Genomic DNA, 23505 nt, shown 5'->3' with positions numbered 1-23505 from the left:
CTTGCGACTGAATAACGTTCGGCATTTCCTGGCCGTGTTATCAGTTTCAGGAGTGATCCAAGTGATGAACTAACTATACTATTTCGTAGACTAAGGGCCCCTTCCCACGGCAGTCCAGTTTGGCGGGAACAAATGATGCAGGATGCAGCAAAAACGGACTGTCGTGTGAACACACAAGTGTATTTGAAATTGGATTTCCAAATTAGGACGGATCTGTTTTTTGCCGGACACTGGCCCATGGGATGTTCGTTTTCAAATGTCCCGTTCACAGAATCTAAGAAAATAATGATAAAAATAGCCTCTTTTATGCCCGTTTTCACCATCAATCCCTAATTTTTAAGTGACCCCTATGGTAAAAAATAACAGGAGTTTTGTTTTCATAGGGTTTACTTAAAATTAGGGATTAGTGGTGAACATGGGCATTAGCCTCTTAGCCAACCCCGCATAGTTAATGCTATTTTACCACAAAAAATTTACTTGTCTGATGATGTGTTAGTATATGTTTATCTTAAAAAAAAATAGAGTTAAAACCTCCACACTAAAAACTTACAAACTCCGCTCTTTTTTCTCCTACTTTATATTTAATTGATTTAATGAGGGCTATCGTTTTAGCGCTCACCAGTTAGCGCCACTGTAGAGTAAGGTCCTGTCAATCGCCAGGGGTGCCAACTGTTAAGTATAAAAACGATAGCCCTCATTGAATCGCTTCATTTCCCATTTTAAACCACCTTCCACTCCGTGTCTTCCGTTCGGTCGTAGTGATGAATATTCATACAAACGTCTTATTAGATTTGTTTTGTATTACACGAACTTGTTTGCTTGTCAACTCCGCGCGTTCGCCCTTGGAGGGTGATGTGTTGAAGGCTTTACATTCGGCACGGATCAGATATGTCGGTCAATAGAGCGGGTGGATTCTGAAATAGTTTGCATTTTTGTTTGAGGATAAGAGAAAAATCAATGAGCGATAAAAAAACCTGTTATAAAATAATTTTGTAAACGATAACCGGTGATTTTGTATGGAGTTTGTCAGATTTTTGACTTTGGTTAAAGTTACAGTAAAATGGTGCAACTGAGTCTTCAAGTTAAAATAAATCAGTATAGCGTATTCTACTACCAAAAGCGTACTTTCGAAATCAAAATAAATTTTAACCAGGGTTGCAACATCTTACCTACTTTCGGTTATTGTTAAATTCACGGTTAAAAGCAGATGGTGCAACTCAACGTTAGTATGCCTATTATTATCTTTAAATCATGAATACGGAATGACCACAGGACACCCTGTATTTGCGTCCAGTTAGCCGCTGTCACGGCGTTGGCTTACACGTCATCCGATCGCCATAAATCACGGACGTGACGCTAAATGCAATTACACGTCATGTGTCACGGCGCATAAATCACATTAGCGCACTCCGGAGGTGAGGGTAGGCTGGCATTGGCCTATATGTACTAGGAATAGGTGTCGTCTGTCTCAAATCTAGTTCTAGAGGCATGTTATGGATATGTAGTTTCGGTTATGGATACGGTTACGGATACAGAAAAGTTCTTAGTGGCGACCACGGGCCGGAAGACGCTGTGTGGGCGAAGTACCTGGATACGGCTAACCCAGGACCGGTCGTTGCGAAAATCCTTGGAGAAAGCCATTGTCCAATAGTGGACGTCATTTGGCTGAAACGAACGAAGGAACATAGAAATTATTCTTCTCTTCTTCTTTATCGCGATAAGACCGCCGAAATTGTGCCGTCTCCTTTGTGTATTTTTTTCTTGTGGGTTACAGGTACAATAAAATCTGTTTTATCTAAATACATATTCTAATCTCCTTTTTCTCTTGTTTCCAGAGCAATGGCAATAACTACATGTCGAGCGAGCCGCGGCGCAAGCGCGAGTTACCAGCGCGACCCAACCACATCCTGCTGTACACCATCATCAACCCGGCATATCCCATCACTGTGGTGAGTACACATTATCATGACCACGAATACTTGTTACGGGACTATTCCCACCGCTGCAACTCCTGTGTAGCCAGGATCTACAGCTTGACCGCCAGTAAAAACCCAACCAGTAAAGGTCAAGTTTGTCCCGGCTATATGTGGAAAAGCATATGAAGGCAACCCTTTTTAATGGGATATACGTTTTATGATCCTTGTCCACGCAGACCAAGTCGATTTTAAAATTGATTAATCCGACCCATTTCGGCCACGTGGCGACCACTTCGACTCCTGTCTGGGTGCGCCTCTATCTGGTGAAATTTTAAAATAATCAAATTAATACGTGGCTATGGAATCCATCCTTATGCGATCCATCCATATAAACTACTCAACTGTCGTATTTCTATAGATCATTTTTGGTAAAGTACAAAAATGAGATCAAATAGTGAGCTCGAAGATTTTTCTTTCATGCTAAAGAAGTAATTCTCTCACCAATGTTTCTTCTAATTATTGATTGCATTTGGCAAAAAAATTATATGCCCTTCCTAGGTTCGAAATCTTGTCATGTTTAAGGTGTTGTCAGCTGAATAGCTCAACTCATGCTATAAGCAGAATTGAATGACACTTCCATAACTCGGAGAAGCACTAGTGGACAACTCGGCGTTTTAAGTCGAAATATCTCCAAATAAACAAGTAAAGTCCAACTTGTTGCGTCCAATCTCCCCTGCGCATCACGCGTCATTGCGTCTGGAGATTGGTTCCACCAGGACTCTGACTTTTAAGGGACTTTCGTCCTTATTGTATTGAAGTAGTATTGAATGATATTCGTTGAGAACTTTCCAAGATGTTTGATGGCGAAAGTTTGAGGGTAGAATGGTGTGTATTGGACGTGTGATAATATGATTGATGGTGCTTACTTATGGATCAATTCGGTCGCGCCCACTATATTTGGTGTGTCATCTTTTGGGGCCAACACACATAGTTTGGGTCAAATATTTGGCTCACAGCGTCTACTTGAAAGTTTTCATAGGTAAGCCGATGTATGGGATCATTGGCTAACCAAGAGAATCTTTGAAGTATGCTCAATGGTAAAGTTAGCATGGCAACTTCTGGTGAAGTTTGGTGGTTGAACAGAAATTTTAGTTATAATGTCAAATCCTGTAGCAATGCATGTAAATAAAGTTAAAATATCCTTAGATAATATTTAAACACTGCACTATTTGATCACATGTTTTGCTAAACTTATATGAAAATACTGAAATACTTTTATGTTGTCAATTCATAGAAAACACCTAGTTCCCTCTCAATGTTTGTTTGAGTCCTAGTAAACCTCCATCGGCACCAGACCTTTGTTTACACACGCTGTGTTTACATCAACAGGTTGTAATTTGGCAAGCGACCTGGGTTTGAACTGTGCTGTTTTGCTTATGAAATGTAAGGATTGAATTTATATTAGATTCCTGGAATAGAGGCTGCAGACTGTCCCATGGGGGTATGTCCAGTTTTCGGCTCTTGAAGAATATTTGAATTGAACTTGACAAGAAGCTTAGGTCTTCTTGCGTTGCATTCAGGTCAGATCTTCACCAGATCGTTATGTGTGATAAAAGTGTTGATGACGAATGTTTAATGTATAGTTTGTGTTATTGTAATAGATGTGGTCTTAATAAAATGCAGGTGACTGATGTCCTGGAGCTGTCTGCCTACTTTCACTGAAGGCGTATTTTTTAAGTAATTATTATTACTGACGGGATTGCTACCATGTAGCTTAATTTTGAGTTTCCGATATTTCGGCACTGTTGCAAGTTATGTTAGTGACCATGAAAGTTTAAAACAATATATTTTGGAAGTGTTAGAGTTACCCTTCGCATACGATATCTAAAGCTAAACCTATACTGACTAACTGTGGAAACTTTGCTGATTTCTGTCCTATTTTTTGTGTGATTATTTGTCTGTATATCAAAAATTTTTGTTTCTCTAATATAAATAAATAAATACTGTCAAGGAGTAATTCCCTACCATTCTCTGTAATCCCGAATGCAGCTCTATGGTCTTGAAGGCAAATAGACATCTTCAAGCTCAATCAACCGTAGATTGCATCTGCACTCTTCTTGATAAAAATTGTTATCAAGTAGTCTAACTACTACATTAAAACTAGTCCATAGTAATGGACTAAATTTAAATGAACTGAAACTGAGTTAAAAAATCTCGAGAAGTGTGCAGTGTGCACTATTACCTTATCCAAGACTAAATATTAAGCCATATAAAACTTATGGTGCAATTGAGTCGGCTGACTATCGCTCCCGATCATTTTTGTCAAGCACCGAAGTCGGGAAAGCTGAATCGGTCCGCAAGTTGCTGGAAGTGCGATAGTGTGGTTGGTGTGCGGTGGGGACATAGGAGCAGCGATTTGCGGTCTCATTAAATTAAGTCAAAAGCAACTGACAAAATGAGGCTTCCGGCGACTGGGACCGCAATTACCGCGGTCCCAATCGCCGGATCCGTAAAAATTAAATAATTTTCTTCCGGCGACTGGGACTCATGAATTTTAGTACTGTACCGATTTTGGCTTGAATAATATTTTCTTAAGTTATCTATGAGTGGTCCCAGTCGCCGGAAGAAAATTATTTAATTTTTACGGATCCGGCGATTGGGACCGCGGTCCTAGTTAATTGCGGTCCCAGTCGACGGAATCCTCACAAAATGCTGTTGAGAAAGTCTGGTGTTTTGTTTTCCAGGGCCCCGATTGCGCTAATTTGTAATGTCGCCAATTCATTCGCGTTTCAACTTTAGCCACACTTCAGTTACACTTTATTTTCATTCCAGCTGAAGTGCAATTTGGTATTGCAGTGAAGTTTACTCCGAAAAAAAAAAACGGATTTATGCACTTTCCATTAAAGGTCCGAACGCCTTATTTTTTTCACTAAAACAGTAAATGTTTGTGAAGCGTTACTGAGAAAGTTAGTATGAGAAAAATTAGCTTTCAGTTAGCTTTTACATACAGATGCAGTTGCATTCCGTTTACATTACAGCATCGTTTGAACTAGCTGTCAAAGCGACACAGCGATACGAATTTGGACAAACAGCTGATTTTCGTGCGTCGTCCAGTCGCGTTGCAGTTGAAAATATTTAGCGCAATCGGGGCACAGTGTTAGTCCGTACAACTACTATTTTTCGCATCATAATCTAACCGCTCCGCTCTCCGCTCCGCCTCTGAACATGCACCCACACCGACCAAACTTTTATTGCCGACTCGGCCAAGTTTCATAGCGCGTGAAATTCGTGATGAACGGACGCCCCCTATGCGAAGTTCGAATTGTTTTCGACTGTACTGTATTCGAAGTCTAACTTTGGACAGTCTGCCGGCATGAGGGGAATACCCGGATTGATGGAACGGGATAGTCTGGGAATTTGACTCAGACAGGGATAGAATGTGGAATTTTGTTGGAATATGTGTTGAAAGAAGGGTTAAATTGATAGAAGAAGAAACAGATAGAAATAATAATCTTGCGTCCAATACTTAGGTATATTTTATCTGACAAATCTTTGAAGATATAAGATAGTAAATGAGACTAGTATAAAATTACAATGCATTAATTGTCGTTTCCAGAAAAAATACAGGTTCTGAATTTAACTATTTTTTTCCACACTCGGAACAACAAACTGAAGCATACATTCTGACTTGTGACTTGTCGAAAATAAATGAAACTATTACAGAACGAAGTTAAAAACTCCAAGGCTACAAGGCTTTTGATTGGTTAAATTTCAATATTTAAACAAAACACATAACATAATCTGGCTAATGAAAAGTTAGAAATGTTCTGCTGCTTTCTTTCCCAAACACTATAATCCGGGCCTCTTCATGGTGAGTCTTCATGGTTCAGATTATGTACCATTCTAGACTGCATCTTAATGCGATTGCTGCCTTGTTCTGCATAAAAAAATGTTTTAGACGTAGTTTAGAAAGATGGGTCTAAGATTCCAATCAGGGTTCTTTTTAATTTCCTATATTTAATGGCCTAACATTTATCCACACCCTGTATAAAAACGTTCAGTATCAGCCTGTTGGTTTAATAACGGGAAAGCACTTAGCTGTGTCATCGTAGAAATAATCTGTCCGTTTCAAAGATTTACTTTTGCACTGTTTCAAACTTAGAGGAAAGTTATCCGCTTTGGTAGGGTGACCATGTTTGTGCTAGACGCTTAGGACTGCTGGCTTACGGGATTATTATTATAATCCAGTAAGTCAATTAAATTTTAAAATAAGAAATTTAAAAAATGGGAAGATAAATTGTTATTTTTAACTAAACACAGTTTATCTTATGTAGCTAAAATTGGTTTTAATTTGCAATAAAATGTAGTCTGATGTGCTGTTGACGTTTATTAAGATTAAAAGATGTGAAAGTAGATTAAAAATTGAAAAAATATTTTTAACTCTTCTAACAACAGCTGGATTATTCTTGCCAGTAAAACCTGTTATCTAAAGATAAATGTGATTCCTTCATAGCGAATTAAGTCAGATTAATTAACCTATGGCAAACTGTTTAAGGTTTTTAAAGAATATTATGTCTATCACAATCACAAGCCTCAGACGTAAGCTTAGTGTGGGCAAGCTCCCCATTAGATGAACCGATGATATGGTGATGAAAGTCGCGTTTTTGGTAACCTTTGTGGTGGTGGATGTCATTTGGGTGAAGCGAACTGTTACGAGCCTCTGAGGATTTGGGTTTTTAATAAAATGAAATACGAGTATTTTAGGTTAAGACCCATCTAGCTCGGATGGTGGATAGAGACTGATGTCGAGGAGTGAGGGATCGCAGGCTATGGGTGGAGTGATGAGTCGGAAAAAGGCGAATGGCGAGTAAGCAATATAGGGTGCTAGGGCTATCTGTAACAGAACGAAGCCTTATGTCATAATCCGTGAGGTGCTTGAAATATAAGTAGAGATGAAACGGATATCCGGCAACTATCCGGTAGGCCGGATATCCGGCCTAAATTTACTATCCGGCCGGATACCGGATATTAACTCACTATCCGGCCGGATACCGGATATTAAAAAACTACGACAATTTCCTATTAATATAATGAAATACATTAGTCTTTGAGGTAAACATGAATAAAATGGCATAAAATAATGACGGCTTTTATTTAAAGTCCAAAAAGTTACAGAAAGCCATATTGAGGCCTTTAAAAAAACTTTTTTTTTTTTCTGGGCTACACTAATGACGAATACATAAATAGTAAATATCTGTTAAGTCGAAATATTGCCAAATAAAATAGGCAAAGATCGCCTATTTTATTTGATCACTGATGGTCTGATGTTATGATGCAGTTCAGTCAGATTATGCAGCAAGTAAACTAATTTAATTTTCGCTATTCAATCACACACTCACGAAAGGCAACCGAAATCGCCCGAATTGATCTGCCCCACTAGACAAGTGGCAAAATCTGACATTCTATTCAGACTGATTCGATTTTCGAAAAGTGTGACTAGTCTAGTCTACTAATAGACCCACTGATCGCGTTCGGAGCACCTGTGCGGGGCGCTAAACTCGTCACGACATGCAACGAGACAATGGGCCAACTATCCGGCCGCCGGATATCCGGCTATCCGGCCTAGCAGCTGGCCGGATATCCGGTATCCGGTATCCGGCCAAACAACTATCCGTTTCATCTCTAAATATAAGTCCTTAATTGACACTGAAAACCTGAACCATGGTCACCCTACCGAACAGTGGATCGCAAGTTGCCATCTAGCGATACGGCACGCGTGCGCATTTCTATTTAAACACGCATTACCGGTTATGTGAGTTCTTTCGCTTTTATACGACGAGCTTATTGAAATGGCGATAAAATTAGCTTTTAAAGCTGTTTGAAGAGCTTTCGGCTTTACGACAGTTTGGGATGGAAATCATATCAAGTCGCTGTAGGATCTTCGAGTCTAGAATATGAAGTATTTGCTTCAATGTGACGATTTTGATAAATCTTAGATGCTAGGAGTGTTTGTAACTTTGTGGATATGTTTTTATGAAGTTATCTCTGGAACTACTGAAATGATTTTGAAAATTTTTCTCCATTATAACGCTTAATTCTTCCTGAATGAACCTTTCTGTAGTAGACCGAAATTACCTGGACAAAACCGTGGGAAAAAGCCAGTTATTAAATAAAGCCACCTTTATTTATGTTAGAAAGACTGTGAACTTTAATAATTTTTTGAATCCATCGAAGTATATCAATTTTGTCGATACAAATTTTATTGTTATGAATTTGGCAGTATATCAGCTTACAGCTATAACTTTACTATCATAAAACTAAACTCATATCTAATACAGCAGCCAATTTCACTGAAATATTCAAGATTACCATAAAGCCGTATCTGATGCTTTAAATAGCGATCCTAATAAGGCTTTTCCCAAAATAGCCGAGTTTCAGCGTTTGCCAAATGCTTGTATAAACAATAATGGGCTTAGAAGCAGTAGGCTTGCTTTAAACTCTACATTGGATCCTTAACTTCGATCTCCTCCTATGTCCTTCTGATTGATTTCGTTGTGGAACCAATGGCAGTTTGACTTACCCCCGGGACAAACTTGATCTTCACTGATTGGGGTTTTTGTTGGCTATCAAGCTATCCTGGCTACACAGGAGTTGCAGCGGTGGAACGAGATATGGGAATAGTCCCGTACTCTGCATTGGATTGTTTAAGGTCTAAGATTCACCAATTCGAAAGTCATAATGTTACGAAGGTACGTAGCAGCAAGCGCAGCGTGGGACGTCCACCCACAAGGTGGTAGTACGTCATAAAGGTAGCACTAAGGCGCTGGATGCAGGCCTCTATCAACTGGCCAATCGTAAATCATTAATTAATATTTGACAACAATCTCTCATCAACACAGATGAAAGTAGTTCAGGATCGTAATGATAAATTCCTGAATCCTGCTGTGCAAGTGCCTATTCACTCTCACCTAGAAGGGGCTCGGATTATAAGTGTAGTGATTTAAGAAAGACAGCAGCAGGCAGCAAATTCAGTCCAGCTATTTGCCACCCTTGGCAAAACGCGACATAAGCATCGAGGCTACTGTACTTTGCCCAGTTGTGTACCAACACATGACAGCAAAGGCAAGCCAGGCCTGATTAAACAGTACTAACCACAACGTTCACAATTAATATCTCGGTCTTTCAAGATTATAATAATCGACTTGGCGAGCTGAGCCTTCATACAGGGTGTCCCAAAAACAATGGATAATCCTACAACAATCTAAAGGCCTCCTCATGACTTACTTGACTTAAGGCCCTATGTCCCCTAGATGGGGCAGAGGGCGCCCACAACAGTCCTCCATCGCGTTCGGTCTTGAGCTTTGCGTCTGATCTCGCTCCAAGACTTGCCGATTTTCTTCGCCTCGTCTGCTACAGTACGCCGCCAAGTTTGCTTGCGGCGACCACGTTTGCGTTTTCCTTGGGGATTCCAATCCAGTTCCACTTTTGGCGCTTGATCTGCTGGTCGATCCTGCAGGCCTCCTCATGATCTCTCTAATTGATCAAATATCATATTCAAGTATTCAAGATTTTTTATTTATTTTTAAAATAGTAAACAAAAAGGAACATTTAATTCGTAACCTCGTATCGCAATCGCAGGTGGTAATTTTCTAAAAAAAAAAAAAACAAAGATCTCGAAAACCGTGATTTTTTACTTGGTCAAATTTTTAAGTTAAAGAGACCATAGTGAGGATTGTTGTCGATAGTTACGAGGTTATTTTGTTTTTATATTAGTACTAGCTTTCCGCCCGCGGCTTCGCCCGCGTGGAATTTTGTCTGTCACAGAAAAACTTTATCGCGCGCGTCCCTGTTTCAAAAACCGGGATAAAAACTATCCTATGTTCTTTCCCGGGACTCAAACTATCTCTATGCCAAATTTCATCAAAATCGGTTGCGAGGTTTAAGCGGGAAAGCGTAACAGACAGACAGACAGACAGAGTTACTTTCGCATTTATAATATTAGTTGGGATTAGTTGGGATACCCTGTATAATATTAGAGCTGCCGCAGAGCTGATGGTATGGCTGGTTTAAAATGCAAATGGTTGAAGGAAGGCACATTGAGCTAAACATAGCTTTTTATATAGTTGCAATAGGGGCGACTTTGCAACAGTTTGGGATGTGCTGTTAACTGTATTGTATTATTATTTGGTTATGTATTGTATGGGTACTTATTTTTATCAGATAATGGAAGGGAATAGTCGTAGAAAGAAATCCTTAGGGGACGCCTTGGTCCAACGGTGGACATCATTTGGCTGTTTGGGGTGTTTTTGTTTTTTGTATTCGAATATCGTTGACGAATTTATATAATCGAGATGTGAAATTGTGATTTCCCTCAATCAACATCGTCTTAGGAAAACTACTACTACTTTCGTGTTTTTTCTTACATAAAGTAAATATTCCTTCGGAATTGAGCAACAACCACGAGCTGTCAAACGAAACCGATTTTGGATGACACTGCATGTCATTTGTGTGTCAGTGTCAAGATTATTTCACTGTTTTGTGCAATAAATCAATCACTGAACCAGTCACCACGTTCCTGAAGCACCTGGTTGCTTATAAGGAATCTATGGAAAATTAAAGTTCTGAATTTCTGTAGATGTAGAAGTTCTAAAGTAAGTGTAGTAGTTCTGAAGTTCTGTAATCGGCTTAAGTTTCAATATTAATTAAACTAAGTTGTTAATAAAGCTGTTGAGTTTCTCAATCACACTATACTTAATCACACTTAATATTATAAAGGCGAAAGTTTGTGAGTGTATGTTTGTTACTTCTTCACGTCTAAACGGCTGGCGCGATTTTAGTAAAATTTGGTATGGAGTTAGCTGACATCCTGGATTAACACATAGGCTACGTTTCACCGTGGGTGAAACCGCAGGGCACAGATACTAAATAAATAATTATTAAATTGGGCGTTAAACGCCTGTATGAAATAATACATTAAAAAACTTTTATCAAATCGTCTTTTTCTACAAACTTATTACTTCATTCAGAAGAGTACTCCCGAATTTCTGATAAACACCTATCAATCAACTAAAATACAGTGAGTAACGCCCGTATTCACAAACGATGCTTGCTTAAGTGAAGCAGCAAATCGAACGCACAGCGTTGAACAGATCTCTGTGATTGGTTCGTGTGTCATCCTGTGCGTCCACGTGCACTGTGAGACCTCATAGTAATGTTTGTGAATACGGGCGTAAGACGTTTGATGTGTAATGAATGAGCTTACTAGCTGTGCCCCGCGGTGTTACCCGCGGTAAAACGTAGCCTATGTGTTAATCCAGGGTGTCAGCTAACTCCATACCAAATTTTATAAAAATCGCTCCAGCCGTTTAGATGTGAAGAAGTAACAAACATACACACTCACAAACTTTCGCCTTTATAACGTTAAGTGTGATACACGTATATGGAGCTGACTGTACACTTGTCACTAAGCGTTAGGTAGTTAAAGTTTAGACCTGACTGTCAGTAAATTGCACATCGCAGCAGGAACGGTGATCGATTAGCGTGTTTAGTGTGGCCACACGTTTGGATATTGAGGGAAATGTCCTGAACGCGTTTTTGATGAAAGTTAAATAAATATCCTAATAAATAGATTTTGTAATTTTGAGTTATCCATTACTGTGGTGTGGTTTGACTGGATAAATCCTACCGCTCATTTCTACCACTGCGACTCCTCTTTAGTCAGGTTCTTACAGTAATGTTCAAGCAAAACAGCTCTTCTTAAGGCTGATTTACACGTGTTAAGTAGATAATTAGGTAACTAAATTTTAACTTAATTTTAAGTAATTAATTGCGTGTTACATGTTAAATCAGCCTTAACAGCTAAACCTTCTCTTGTGCGTTTTTTTTACTATTTAAAAGTTGCTCATAAGCTTTTAAAAAAGCTAAATCTTAATTGTAAGTCAGCTATGTCTGGGGTAGCTCGATTCAGACTAGTTTACAGTCTAGTTTCTACTCAAGCAATAAAATAACAATATCAGTTATGGGGATTTACAGAAGGTCATTGAGGTCAAGAGACGCTAAACGGAGTTTAATAAATAAAGCGGCCATGTTCAATATAGGATAGTTTTTATCCCAGATTTTAGAAGGAGGCTTTATTTATTTGTCCCATCAATCAGGACGTATCCCACTTAGTTTAAATTGAGACCCAAGGAAAAACCAATAATAGTTATCCCAGCTTTTAGAAAAAGGTTTTATTTATTTGTCCCATCAATCAGGACTTATCCCACTTAGTTTGAAATTGAGACTCCACGAAAAACAAGGAATAGTTTTTAGAATAATCATGACTTATCCCACTTTTCCTTAACTCTTAGAAGCCCTACACAAAGCCATTAAGATTAGGAAAAAATAGGATAGTTGTTATCCCGTTTTTTTATCAAGACTTGTCCCACATTTCCCTAACTGCTGGTCGCCCTACATAAAGCCATTATGCTAGTAAAAAAAAGGTTATTTTTCCCGATTTTTTTGATTCAACAGGATTTGTCCCACATTTCACCACCTCTTGGTCGCCCTACACAAAGCCATTAAGATACGTGACACACCAACTTTCGCAGCTCATAGCCGATGACAAATTGTCGGCGGAACATAAACAGCAGAAAAACTAACGATTAGTCTGCCAGAGTGAGGTGGTGATGGACTGGGTCTGAGGATTGGGAAGGAAATGTGTGTAGAGGTAGGAAATGATGTGATTGTAGAGACATAACATAGACACTCTGATTTTTTCACGAGATCGGAGCAGAAATGATGCTAAGGGTGGATTTTAACAAACAAGAGAAAATATTATAAATTTGGAAGTCTGGATGTTTGTTACTCTTTCACGCAAAAATTATTGAACGGATTTTGTTGAAACTTTAGAGTATTATTGTTAATAACCCAGAAAACAAAAAACACTAAATTTCACGCGGGTGAAACCGCGGGCAAAAGCTAGTCGAATATACAAAGTAGTAGGCATATATTCGCTACGGATTATAAATTAAATTAGAATTTTAAATCCAATGATATTCTGCAATCGTATATCAAATATCAATATTCTCGTTTCAAAGTTTAGCAAAATAGTAAACAATTTGAATACAAAATGTCTTTCAGAAAACTAGTCTGTCTACTTTTTATTTCATCACTGACAACTTCAGGGCTTTTTTTTTAATCCACAACGAGGAAGCTCTTGGCCTGTATCTCACCTGATGGTAAGTGACGATCAGGCCGAAGGTGGAAGCGAGCTTCACCCGGAATCCTCAACCACGGAGGAACTGGATATCTTACCTCTAACTGCCGGAACACAATAAATACTTTATCACCATTTACGTGGAACAAGAATAAATATTGTTGTAGAAGTTTTTCCGAGTAAGCATTTACTTCAAATGTCCAAGTTCTAACTAACAATAACTACATTCCGAGAACTTCAGGAATTGGCGCTTGTTAAATTTTCATTCATGACTGGGTGTCGCCATAGTTTAGGAATATGTAGTAAGACGACGTCAAATTGTTAAATTGTTCAGAGTTTAATAAGGGCTTTATGAGAACGCTCAAAAACCAGGGATGTTATGGATATCCGTAACCGTAACCGAAACTTTCGGATATCCGAATTAAAAAAATATCCGAAACCGTAACCGAAACCGGTATAATATTATTCCTATATCCGTAACCGTATCCATAACCGAAACTACATATCCATAACATCCCTATCAAAAACATCTTAAGACAATGAAGTATAAATGCACAAAAAAATCTATGATTGCAGTTTCTCTACTTACGTGGTCAATCTTATATGAAGAGATCCATAGCAGAATCAGAGTAGCCGGTATAGCTCACAGAACTGGTAGAAGCTTAAGAAAAGTTTTCTAGCGACCACAAACTGGAAGACATAAGTGTACGTACTTACTACTCGGTGGACCGACGATCTTGTGAAAGTTGTGGTATACATACACCTGGAGTAGCTATCTACCTGACCGCCAATAAAAACACAACCAGTGAAGGTCAAGTTTGTCCCGGGGGAAAGTGAAACTGTCATGTTACTCTTTTTTTCTGGCTCTAAGAGTCAAGAGTTAAGTAAGTTCAGTCGCCCGACAAGCGAAAGGTCGTGAGTTCGATTCCCACCTTAGGTAGTTCGATTTTTCAAGTTATTTTAAAAATGTTACTGTATTTATGATAAACTTTTCTGCCTTATTGCTATACTGTAACCAAACCTGCTGTAACTGTGACTATGATTCCGTGAAGCGATCGAGTCTCGAACGCCGTCAATAATGCTCTTAAATACGAGTAAATATACATAAAGTCATTCAAGTGAAGTGTATGTAATGCCAACATACATGTTGACACTGTATTTGAATGAGTATAAAGCGAATTCAACGTTTGGGAACAAAATTTGGGCTAACCGGAAAAAAGTTATTTGTCAATAATCACCATGATTACGCATTAATACTAATCTTAATTTAATTAATAAAGCAAAACTAATTACTTATTCTTTCTTTACTTATTTAAAAACACAAACAAAAATGAGGCATCAAGGGCCTTTTCACATGGATATCGTTTCATTAAAACATGTGTATTATAAACGGGATCCTGCATAAAACAGTTCCTGCAAAAAACGGAATGTCTCCGTGGGAAAAAGCCCTTAAACCTCCGTTCGTTCAAGTCGATTTTATCCTACTACAGGAATATTTACCTACTAAGTTTTTTTTATTATTATACTTTTATTCGTTGATCGATTGGAAAGCATTAGGGGAGGCCTATGTTCAGCAGTGGACGTCCTGTGGCTGACATGATGATGATGATGCTACTTTTATTCATATTTTATTGGTTTTTTGCTTCATTTGCGCCAGCTCGACCAGGTTTGATCTATTGTGTCAACTTTAGAGTTCACTGCTTAGTCCCGTTGAGTCAATAAATTTCCAGATTCTTTGGAGTGTGATATCTGCTATCTCATCCGGGTGCATGATGTGTCGCCCGAGATGGATACTTCTTTAGCTCATAAGCGGGTCGTATGAGCAGAGAATATGAATGGCCATTGGCTTTCTTCTTCTGTAAGACAGAATCTGCAGAGAGTTACCCACTAAGTTACTGTGTAGTTGTGTTTCTTACGGACAGAAACTTCACTCCCAATCCCATGTAAGTATTGTCCATTGGAGTGAGTTCAGTATTTCTCTGCCAACTTGGACGAAGCAGTTTAGGCGTACATTGAGTCAAATCGCTCTCGGGCAGACAAAGTTTGCAGTTTTATTACACGTGCCTGCTGCGAGGCCGATTTATACAACACGACTAGAAATAAAAATCCCATCAAAAACAATACTTGTCAAAAAAACCAAGTCTCGCAACTCAGTTGTTCTACGGTAAAAAGTTGTGAGATCCATGTAATACCAAGTCCAGGCCAGGAAATCTTTAACGTTTTACATAAATATATTGACTTGGCCATCGCACTAAATAATTTAATTTACACGTGTTTTCATGCGATGGCCAAGTCAATATATTTATGTAAAACGTTAAAGATTTCCTGGCCTGGACTTGGTATTACATGGATCTCACAACTTTTTACCGTAGAACAACTGAGTTGCGAGACTTGGTTTTTTTTGACAAGTATTGTTTTTGATGGGATCTCATTTCTTTTTGTATTTTGTAGACAGCAGTTATGTATCTAGAAAACTGGACCGAAATTGAAAAATTTTACTCGACTTGGCGGTTGCACTTCCGTGCCCCCAAATCTCATTTCTTTTTGTATTTTGTAGACAGCAGTTATGTATCTAGAAAACTGGACCGAAATTGAAAAATTTTGATGATCGGTGAGTCAGTCAGTGAGTCAGTGAGTCAGTGAGTCAGTGAGTGACAAAATTAAGTAACTTTGACCCGTTACAATTCCTAAACTACTGGTTCAAATTGAATGAAATTTTAAATATACCGTGACTTTACAATGCCTGCATAGCTAATGAAAATTCAGCCTTCTAGTTTTATCCACAACGAAGTTACAGGCAGTCGAAAATGGCCTGAATTGCTTCGAGAAAAGGATGGTACGGCCGTGCCGCTTTTTTGCTCGACTTGGTGGGGGCACTGCCGTGCCCCCAGATACGTAATCCCTATTTATGTGGATTGATTGAATCAGTACTTACAAAACGTAATGTCTTGCTCTTAAGAAGCCTTAACATGTCTCGTGGTTATTTGTTCTTTAAGAGCTTCAAGGCATACATTTGGCAAGTGCTGAGAAAAAGCGCTGTTGCATCCGACTTAACATCAGGTGCGATTGTGGTCAAATACCTGCCTTGTTATGCATAAAAAAAAAACTTAGTGACTGAAGTGGAGGTCGAAGTCAGTGTGTGAAGTACTATGTATAAAGATTTTTGATCTTCTAAGGTGCAATATTTTGTACACTAGAATAATTAAATTAGGTGAAGGATTAGGTTAGATGACAATGTGGTATTTTGTCTAAAAGCTTAGGCAGTAGATGTAAGTACACAATTTGATGGAATCAAAATCGTTGACGATCATAGTCAGTCAGTGTAAACGCCATCCAAACCTATTTATGTAATTCGCTCCACGTGAGATACGTGTGCGAAAGTTGGGCAATTTGGCATTTTTATCATTGCTGTAAGGGCCAAGATTTTGATCGACGATGTTGTACTTCAGAAAGTGTTGAAAGTTACGGCAGAAAAGTTCAGAAGTCAGAAGTTGTGACGTTAAGTTTACTTTGTTTTATGTTGGCATTTATTTTTTCCATACTTAATAAATGGACAAATATCCCTGTATTGAAAAAGTGGCTGACAAAGGTGACTGAGTTTCTTCCGCCACTTCTTCTCAGCACCAGCCCATATGTTGTCCCGAAGTGGTGGTAGGGCAAGCTATAAGGGACGTGTATAAGCATCCTAGAAAGGTCATAAGTACTGAATAAAGAACTTTGACTTTGCATTACTAACTTTTGACTGGCTTCGCCTGTATGAATTTCCGTTTCCTTAATGCTAACCTAAGATAAATTATTGATTTCCCATTTAAAGTTCCTCACCCCTTTTCACCCCATAGTGAGACGAGTTTCGGGATAAAAACTACTTTGTGTTCTTACCAGGATCTCAAACTATTTCTATACCAAACTTCATCTAAATCGGTTCAGCAGTTTAAGCGCGAAAAGGTCACAGACAGAGTTACTTTCACTTTTATTTAAGCACTAGCAGCCGCCCGCGACTTCGTACGCGTGGATCACCCCTTTAGGAGTTAAATTTTGCGAAATCCCGTCGTAGTGAGCACCTACGTTCTACTAAAAGGAACCCCCATGCAAAATTTGAGACTCCTAGCACTTGTAGTTTCTGAGATTTCGTGATGAGTGAGTCAGTCAATCAGTGACTTTTCGCTTTTATAAAATTAAATGTATATACCAAAATTCATATAAATCGGTTTCACTAATTTAAAAGTGAAAAGGTAACAGACAGACCGAGTTACTTTAACTTTAACGAGTAAAATATAATCATGAAAATATGAAAGCATGGCTACATCTGTTGCTACTTCGATCAAGACAAAAGACGTCTCCAACTTCTTTGAGTACCGAACTTTTTACAAACTACGGCATATCGAGCTATACTGTGGCATCTTATTTACTTGAAATAAGTGCTATTTCGCATCAAAAATGCACAGTCTGATGTACACTGTACAGTCAACGGATTATACTTTTGATGAAAAATAGCTTCTGTTACAACGACATAAGATTACAGTTTTTAGCTTAATGTACTGTCGTCTGTGTTCATCAGAAATTCAAAGTTTCCATCATTACAAGCTTTATTTTATCGCACTCGACAAAACATCCCCCACAATCGCCCGAGTTATGTTTATGGTCGCAATGTGTTAATAGAGACGCCCTTTAAATGATTTTTTTATCGATATATCGACTCGACTATCGACGTCCGACGACGAAAAGTGATTGCTAAGTTAATGAAAATAAAATTATATTTAACTTCAGTGTATAACCTTCAATTAGAATATGACCTACCTACCTACAGAGATGCGTTTAATATTTTGTGTCCGATTAAAATGCAAGTGACAACGACGAAAAAATCTTAAAACTTTCCTTATTCTGGTTTTTAGATACATAACGGTATTTTACCATTTATGTGGTAGGTAATTAATTAAGTCTGTTCCCAAGACCAATGTTCCGAGTCGCAAGTTTTACGTCCCTAAAGTTTATTTGAAGTTTCCACTTCCCTGTACTTTTCTTGTACGGTCGACAGCACGTCAACGTAAACACTGCGGTATCTTACGTAGTTGCGATAGGGGCGAGTTTGCACCGAAAATGTATAGCTTGATGTGCTGTCGACTGTACTTTTCACTTTACTTTTATCTAATTTTTTTTTAGTTTCTTATCCAATATATCTATTCCATATTCATATTTTTCACATCCCAATAACTCGATAACAGTCACAGTTTTTTTAACAACAGTAACACAACTTCTTAGAATTTGCACACTGGATGCGGTCTGCGGTCAGTTCAAAGTAATCGTGCATTATGCGGACTGCATTTAACTTGACCTGACCGCAGATTGCATCCAGACAAATCCTTTTATTTATTCATTAGAAATATCGATAATGCAATACATCGATAGACCGGCCGCCTCTATTTCATAGCAGTAGTCAGAGGAAATATTGGTGTGCTCCTTACGAAGCGTTCGGGACCTTTGTCTTGTTCGTCGAAAATATGTTTATATTGGAGTTTTATTGCTCTAATGTTGAGGGAATAACTATAGGGAGAATTTACCTTAAGGTTACTAACCCTTGAAAACTGCAAAATAATACTAAATTCAACCGAAATAAATTTGGACCGACGACCTCATATAGGTAGCGGGAAGGCGCTGGTTGCAGGCCGCCACCAACCAGCCATTGTGGAAATCATTGGGGAGGTCTATGTTCAGCAGTGGACGTCCTATGGCTGAAATGATGATGATGATGATCAAATTAACAATGTGGCAGGCCCCCCACTAGGTGGACCGACGATCAGGTGAAGGTCACGGGAGGTGCCTGGAAGCGGGCGGCGCAGGACCGGTCGCTGTGGAAATCTTTGGGGGAGTCCTTTGTCCAGCAGTGGACGTCAGTTGACTGAAATGCTGAAGTTCGATTCTGGTCGCGGTAAAGTTAGAAACCAATCTTTTGTTACTCAAATCTATAAAAGTTAGTCTTAAAATTTTATAAACATATTTCTGAACCGAAATTTTAGAACAAAAATTAATTAATGGTTTCCTTTTTTTCAGGTAAGTGTGCCTTATGGATAGACTTAACGAGTACTATTTGGTAAGTGCAACAGCATGTTGAAAGACTACATATTTTCATGGCAACCATCGTCCATAAGTGAACTTAAACAACCAACTTTTAAAGGTGAGAGTGAACAGGCACTTGCAGGGCAGATATGTACCATCCTAGACTGCATCTCACTTAACACCAGGTGCGATTCGGTCAAATACCTGCCTTGTTCTGTTACGTTTGACATGTGAATCACAGAATAATAATAATATCAAATACCTACTACTGAACCAGTTATGACGAATTTTGGTATACTATAAATTAGGCTGGCTATAGGCAGTTGTAACAACAGTGTGCACACGTGCTATTAATTGCACTGTGCTTGCCTGGATGTTTCTAAAATGGCCGCCAATTCGAATCGCGTAAATACGACTGTTGTGAAAATATGTATGTAGTAAGGGTTCTGTTAAAAGCTTACGGAATAGTCCGACCTCGTTCCCACCGCTGCAACTCCTGTGTTGCCAGGATCTACCTACAGCGTGACCGCCAATAAAATCAACTAGTGAAGGTCAAAGTCCCGGGGAAAGTTAAACTGTCATTGGACCTGCAACGAAATTAATCAGAAGAACATAGGAGGAGTTTGAAGTTAAGGTTCGACTTCCCTCCAGAGCAAAAATGACAGGTGACAAGTTTGCTAGTAAAATGTATTAATGTGAGATGCTGTCTGTAAACGTCAAATAGTTCGTGACAGCCAAAATGGTCAAAAAGTTCACAACCTTATTCCATGTGTAACAAAGACGTGTTGCGTACTTTTTGGCTACTTCGGGTGTCACTATTTGACGCTGACTGTACATATCCTCAAATTGCTCGACGCGTTATCGTTTTACGACGTGTTATGACGTCACTAATGACGTAATCATCGCCGCCTTCGGGATCAGCCGGACGTCCGATGATAAGCCGGCGGAGACGCGCACGAGTCGCGATAAGAGAGGCTAATGTCAGGAAAATATCGGCGAAGGATATACTGTATCTTGAGAGGTTGATGTGTTACAGAACGAAGTATCAGTACGGTAGATCTGTTCCGTTTAGTCACATACTCTTATATGATACGGCCATAGTTGTTACGATACGGTACGAAGCCTGTTCGTTCACGAAGTAGCCTTATTCATGTAACAAAACTTCAGCGACAACAAAACACTGAGTTGCGATCCTATCGAGTAATCGTTCTATCAAAATGACCCTTGTGAATACGGATTTAGAACTGTTTTTTAATGGGACGACTTCTGAACGTCAGCGAGATCTTGACTGTCAAAATACGTGAATTCAATTTTGAAGTTGCTATGATGAATGTAGTTGTCAAGCAACAATAGTATTGCTTGATTTATGCCCGTTTTCACCATCAATCTATATTTTTTTAAGTGACCCCTATGGCAACACATACCTAACAGGCATTTCGTTTTCATAGGGGTCACTTAAAAATTAGGGATAAATGGTAAAAACGGCCATTAGAAATCTAACATCAGTGGACAGCTTGATGAGCTCCCCTGGCTTACCTGGAAGTCGTTAAATAGACTTTAGCCGTAGTAGGGACAATCTGGTCAGGTGGGGATTCTTGGATGGCTTGAACATGGAGTGCAGGTGCGGTTTTGTTTCCCAGTCGATGAAACACCTGATGTCGTGCCCTGAGTGCCCAAGCAACTGCACTCAAGAGGATTTGATGAGTGCTTCTGACAACGCCACTCTTGTGGCGGAGTTTTGGGCTGACACTGTGTAGGTTTGATGTCGACACGAAAGGAAGAAGAAGTGGACAGCTATACTGGTGAAAGACACTATAAGCTGGTCATTGTAAAAATCCTTGAACGCGCTTTTTTCCATAATAGAAGTCCTTTATGCTCTTTATTTCATCCATAAAAGTGTGTTGGAAAAGAGCACAGTTGTTTGAATTCAGAGGGTAAGTAAACCGACAAGTTTTTAGTATGTCGTTTGTCCTGGTGTCTCAAGTATCAATATTAACGGTCGCGCTACACGATCTAGGCGCCGGATGTCCGCTCTTAGTGATGTAACGGTAACATTGAGGATCTGTTATCGACATTTGAATAGTTTTCCCAAAACTCCGCCACGAGAGTGGCGTTGTCAGTAGTAGTAGTTGAATACAGTCGATAAGGTAGTACGATTTAAAAACTAAGCATAATGTTTTGTGTCCCCAGAAGATACCTGTTGATCGTTTTCGCAGTTTTTATTGTGTTGAAAAATTATTAAATTATTTTCAATAGGTTATGTCTTCTGGTAATGATTGCTTTGTTGTGTCAACACTGCATAACATAGGCCTCCCCCAATTATTTCTGTATTGACTGGTTGGTAGCACCTTTATGAGGTCGTCGGACCACCTTGTGTGTGGGAATCCCGCGCTGCGCTTTTCAGTACGTGGCCTCCATCCCAGAACCTTGCTGCCCCATTATTATTATCATCATCATTTCAGCCACAGGACGTCCACTGCTAAACATAGGCCTCCCCCAATGACTTCCACATCGCACGGTTGGTAGCGGCGGCGGATTTTTATTGTCGATATTTCTGTCTACAATGTAAACAACTGGCATCCCTATTTCCCACTTATCTTGTAACCTCTTAAGCTTTATGGAGTCTGGATTAGGTTTCCAGCCTTTGTGGTCTGTGCTGCTTATGTATAGTGGGTATATAAAAACGCTCTGTAGATAACGCTTGAGATCATTGAGCGGAAAAGCGCTTTTTCAGATACAGCTGTTGAAATGGTACAGTACGTGGTTTCTTTGACTTTTTTTAAAGACTAATTCCGTTAGCCCCTGTAGGTTAGCTAAATGGCCTTAATCGGCCACTCTGGAAATTATTGGGGTGGCCTAAGTTCAGCAGTGAACATCCTGTGGCTAAAATACTAAAATAGAAAGACACGGCCTGACACGGCTCTTAGGCTGCGTTTCCACCAGAGATGTGCGAGGAAAAGAACCAATAGAATCGCTTCATTAACCGAGGCGAAGTAAATGAAGCGATTCTATTGGTTCTTTGTTGCAAACACATCCCTCGCTACGCATCCTTGCACATCTCTGGTGGAAACGCAGCCGGGCAACAAGGCTGCGTTTATAAACGTCAATCTTGACGTTTCGGCTGTTATGCTGCAGCCGTGGTCACAAGCAGACTGGGCGGCTCGCGGCGTCGCGTCCGAAAATAATATTAGATACTAGGATATTGTATATCTTACAGAGGCAATGCACCTCTAATATAGCTCCAGGTCTATATTAGCTCATCAATCTCGGTCTAGGCAAACGGAACTTAGCTCATTTGTCTTGCTAGGGCCCCTGCAGACTTGCAGCGTAGTTACCAACTTTGGACGGTGCGGTGTAGTTGCAAATTGATGGTAAATAGTATCTAAAGTTTAATACAATTTTTGAAAAGCATGTCATGGTCATATTAGTTAGAAATAGGTCGGTTCAGTTTTTTCCTAATTTGATTTTTTTAATACAAAAAAATTAAATCGACCAAACCGAATGTTAAGGGGAGTATAGATTAGAGCAGTGTTTTTATAGGGGGGTCGCGAGAGGTCGTAAAAACTACCTCCTTCTTATAAAGACAGATTAATCCGAAATCTAATTATGCAAATGGCGTATGGATTGAAGTATTCGGTCCCTACAAATATCTTTGCGACATTATAAAATGCATGAAAAAAAAAACGTGAACGGTCGGGGGGTCGCCAAAAATGTTTTCATATTAGGGGAGTCGTGTCATGAAATAGGTTGAAAAACATTGGATTAGAGCATTTACTTGTAACAGAACAAAGAGTCGCACTATAAAATGTTTTAGTCAGTGACATCTTTTCACGAACCAAACATCGGACATTTAACCATTCGTAAGAACGAAAGAGCCTTTAGCAAGCTATATTCACCTTAAGCAAGATTTTAACGATTGATATAGGTAGGTATAGGGGATAATGTTTTATCTTATTTAAGTTTTACTTAGACGGAAAACTCTTCCAATTGAAAAATTATCCATGAAAATAATAATATAGTTCCAGAAAAATACGGAAAATGAAAATAACGTTCCAGAAATATTTCTACATTAAATATTTCACTTTAGCAAGGGGAAGCAATAATATTTTTATAAAGACACGGCCCCGAGGTGTGGTCTTGACGGTGACACGTTTGCCGATAAGCGCCTTCTATCGGGGTATATCTCAAGCGTTTTCATTTAAAAATTTCTCCACAATTTATCAGATTTTTGACGCTTTTAAAAATAACTTTTCTGTTTGAAAAAAAAAGCTGTCACATCAAGGGGAATCAAGTAATGTTCTAATATTTTATTCATAATCTTCTATTTTAGTATTATGG

General features: G+C 39.1%; 1 protein-coding gene across 1 annotated transcript in view; it reads left to right on the top strand.

The window, feature by feature from the left end:
* The window catches only part of LOC135084642 (heterogeneous nuclear ribonucleoprotein L), a 517182-nt gene that overhangs the window by 155678 nt on the left and 337999 nt on the right, over positions 1 to 23505 (top strand). The window contains exon 2 of the mRNA XM_063979412.1: positions 1836 to 1949. Within this exon, the coding sequence (XP_063835482.1) occupies positions 1836 to 1949 (114 nt within the window). The remainder of the gene's footprint in view (positions 1 to 1835; positions 1950 to 23505) is intronic.

Source organism: Ostrinia nubilalis, chromosome 26 (genome assembly GCF_963855985.1).
Source record: "Ostrinia nubilalis chromosome 26, ilOstNubi1.1, whole genome shotgun sequence".
NCBI lineage: Eukaryota > Metazoa > Arthropoda > Insecta > Lepidoptera > Crambidae > Ostrinia > Ostrinia nubilalis.
Note: the sequence above shows the minus strand (reverse complement) of the source record. Positions and strands in the feature narration are given on the sequence as shown.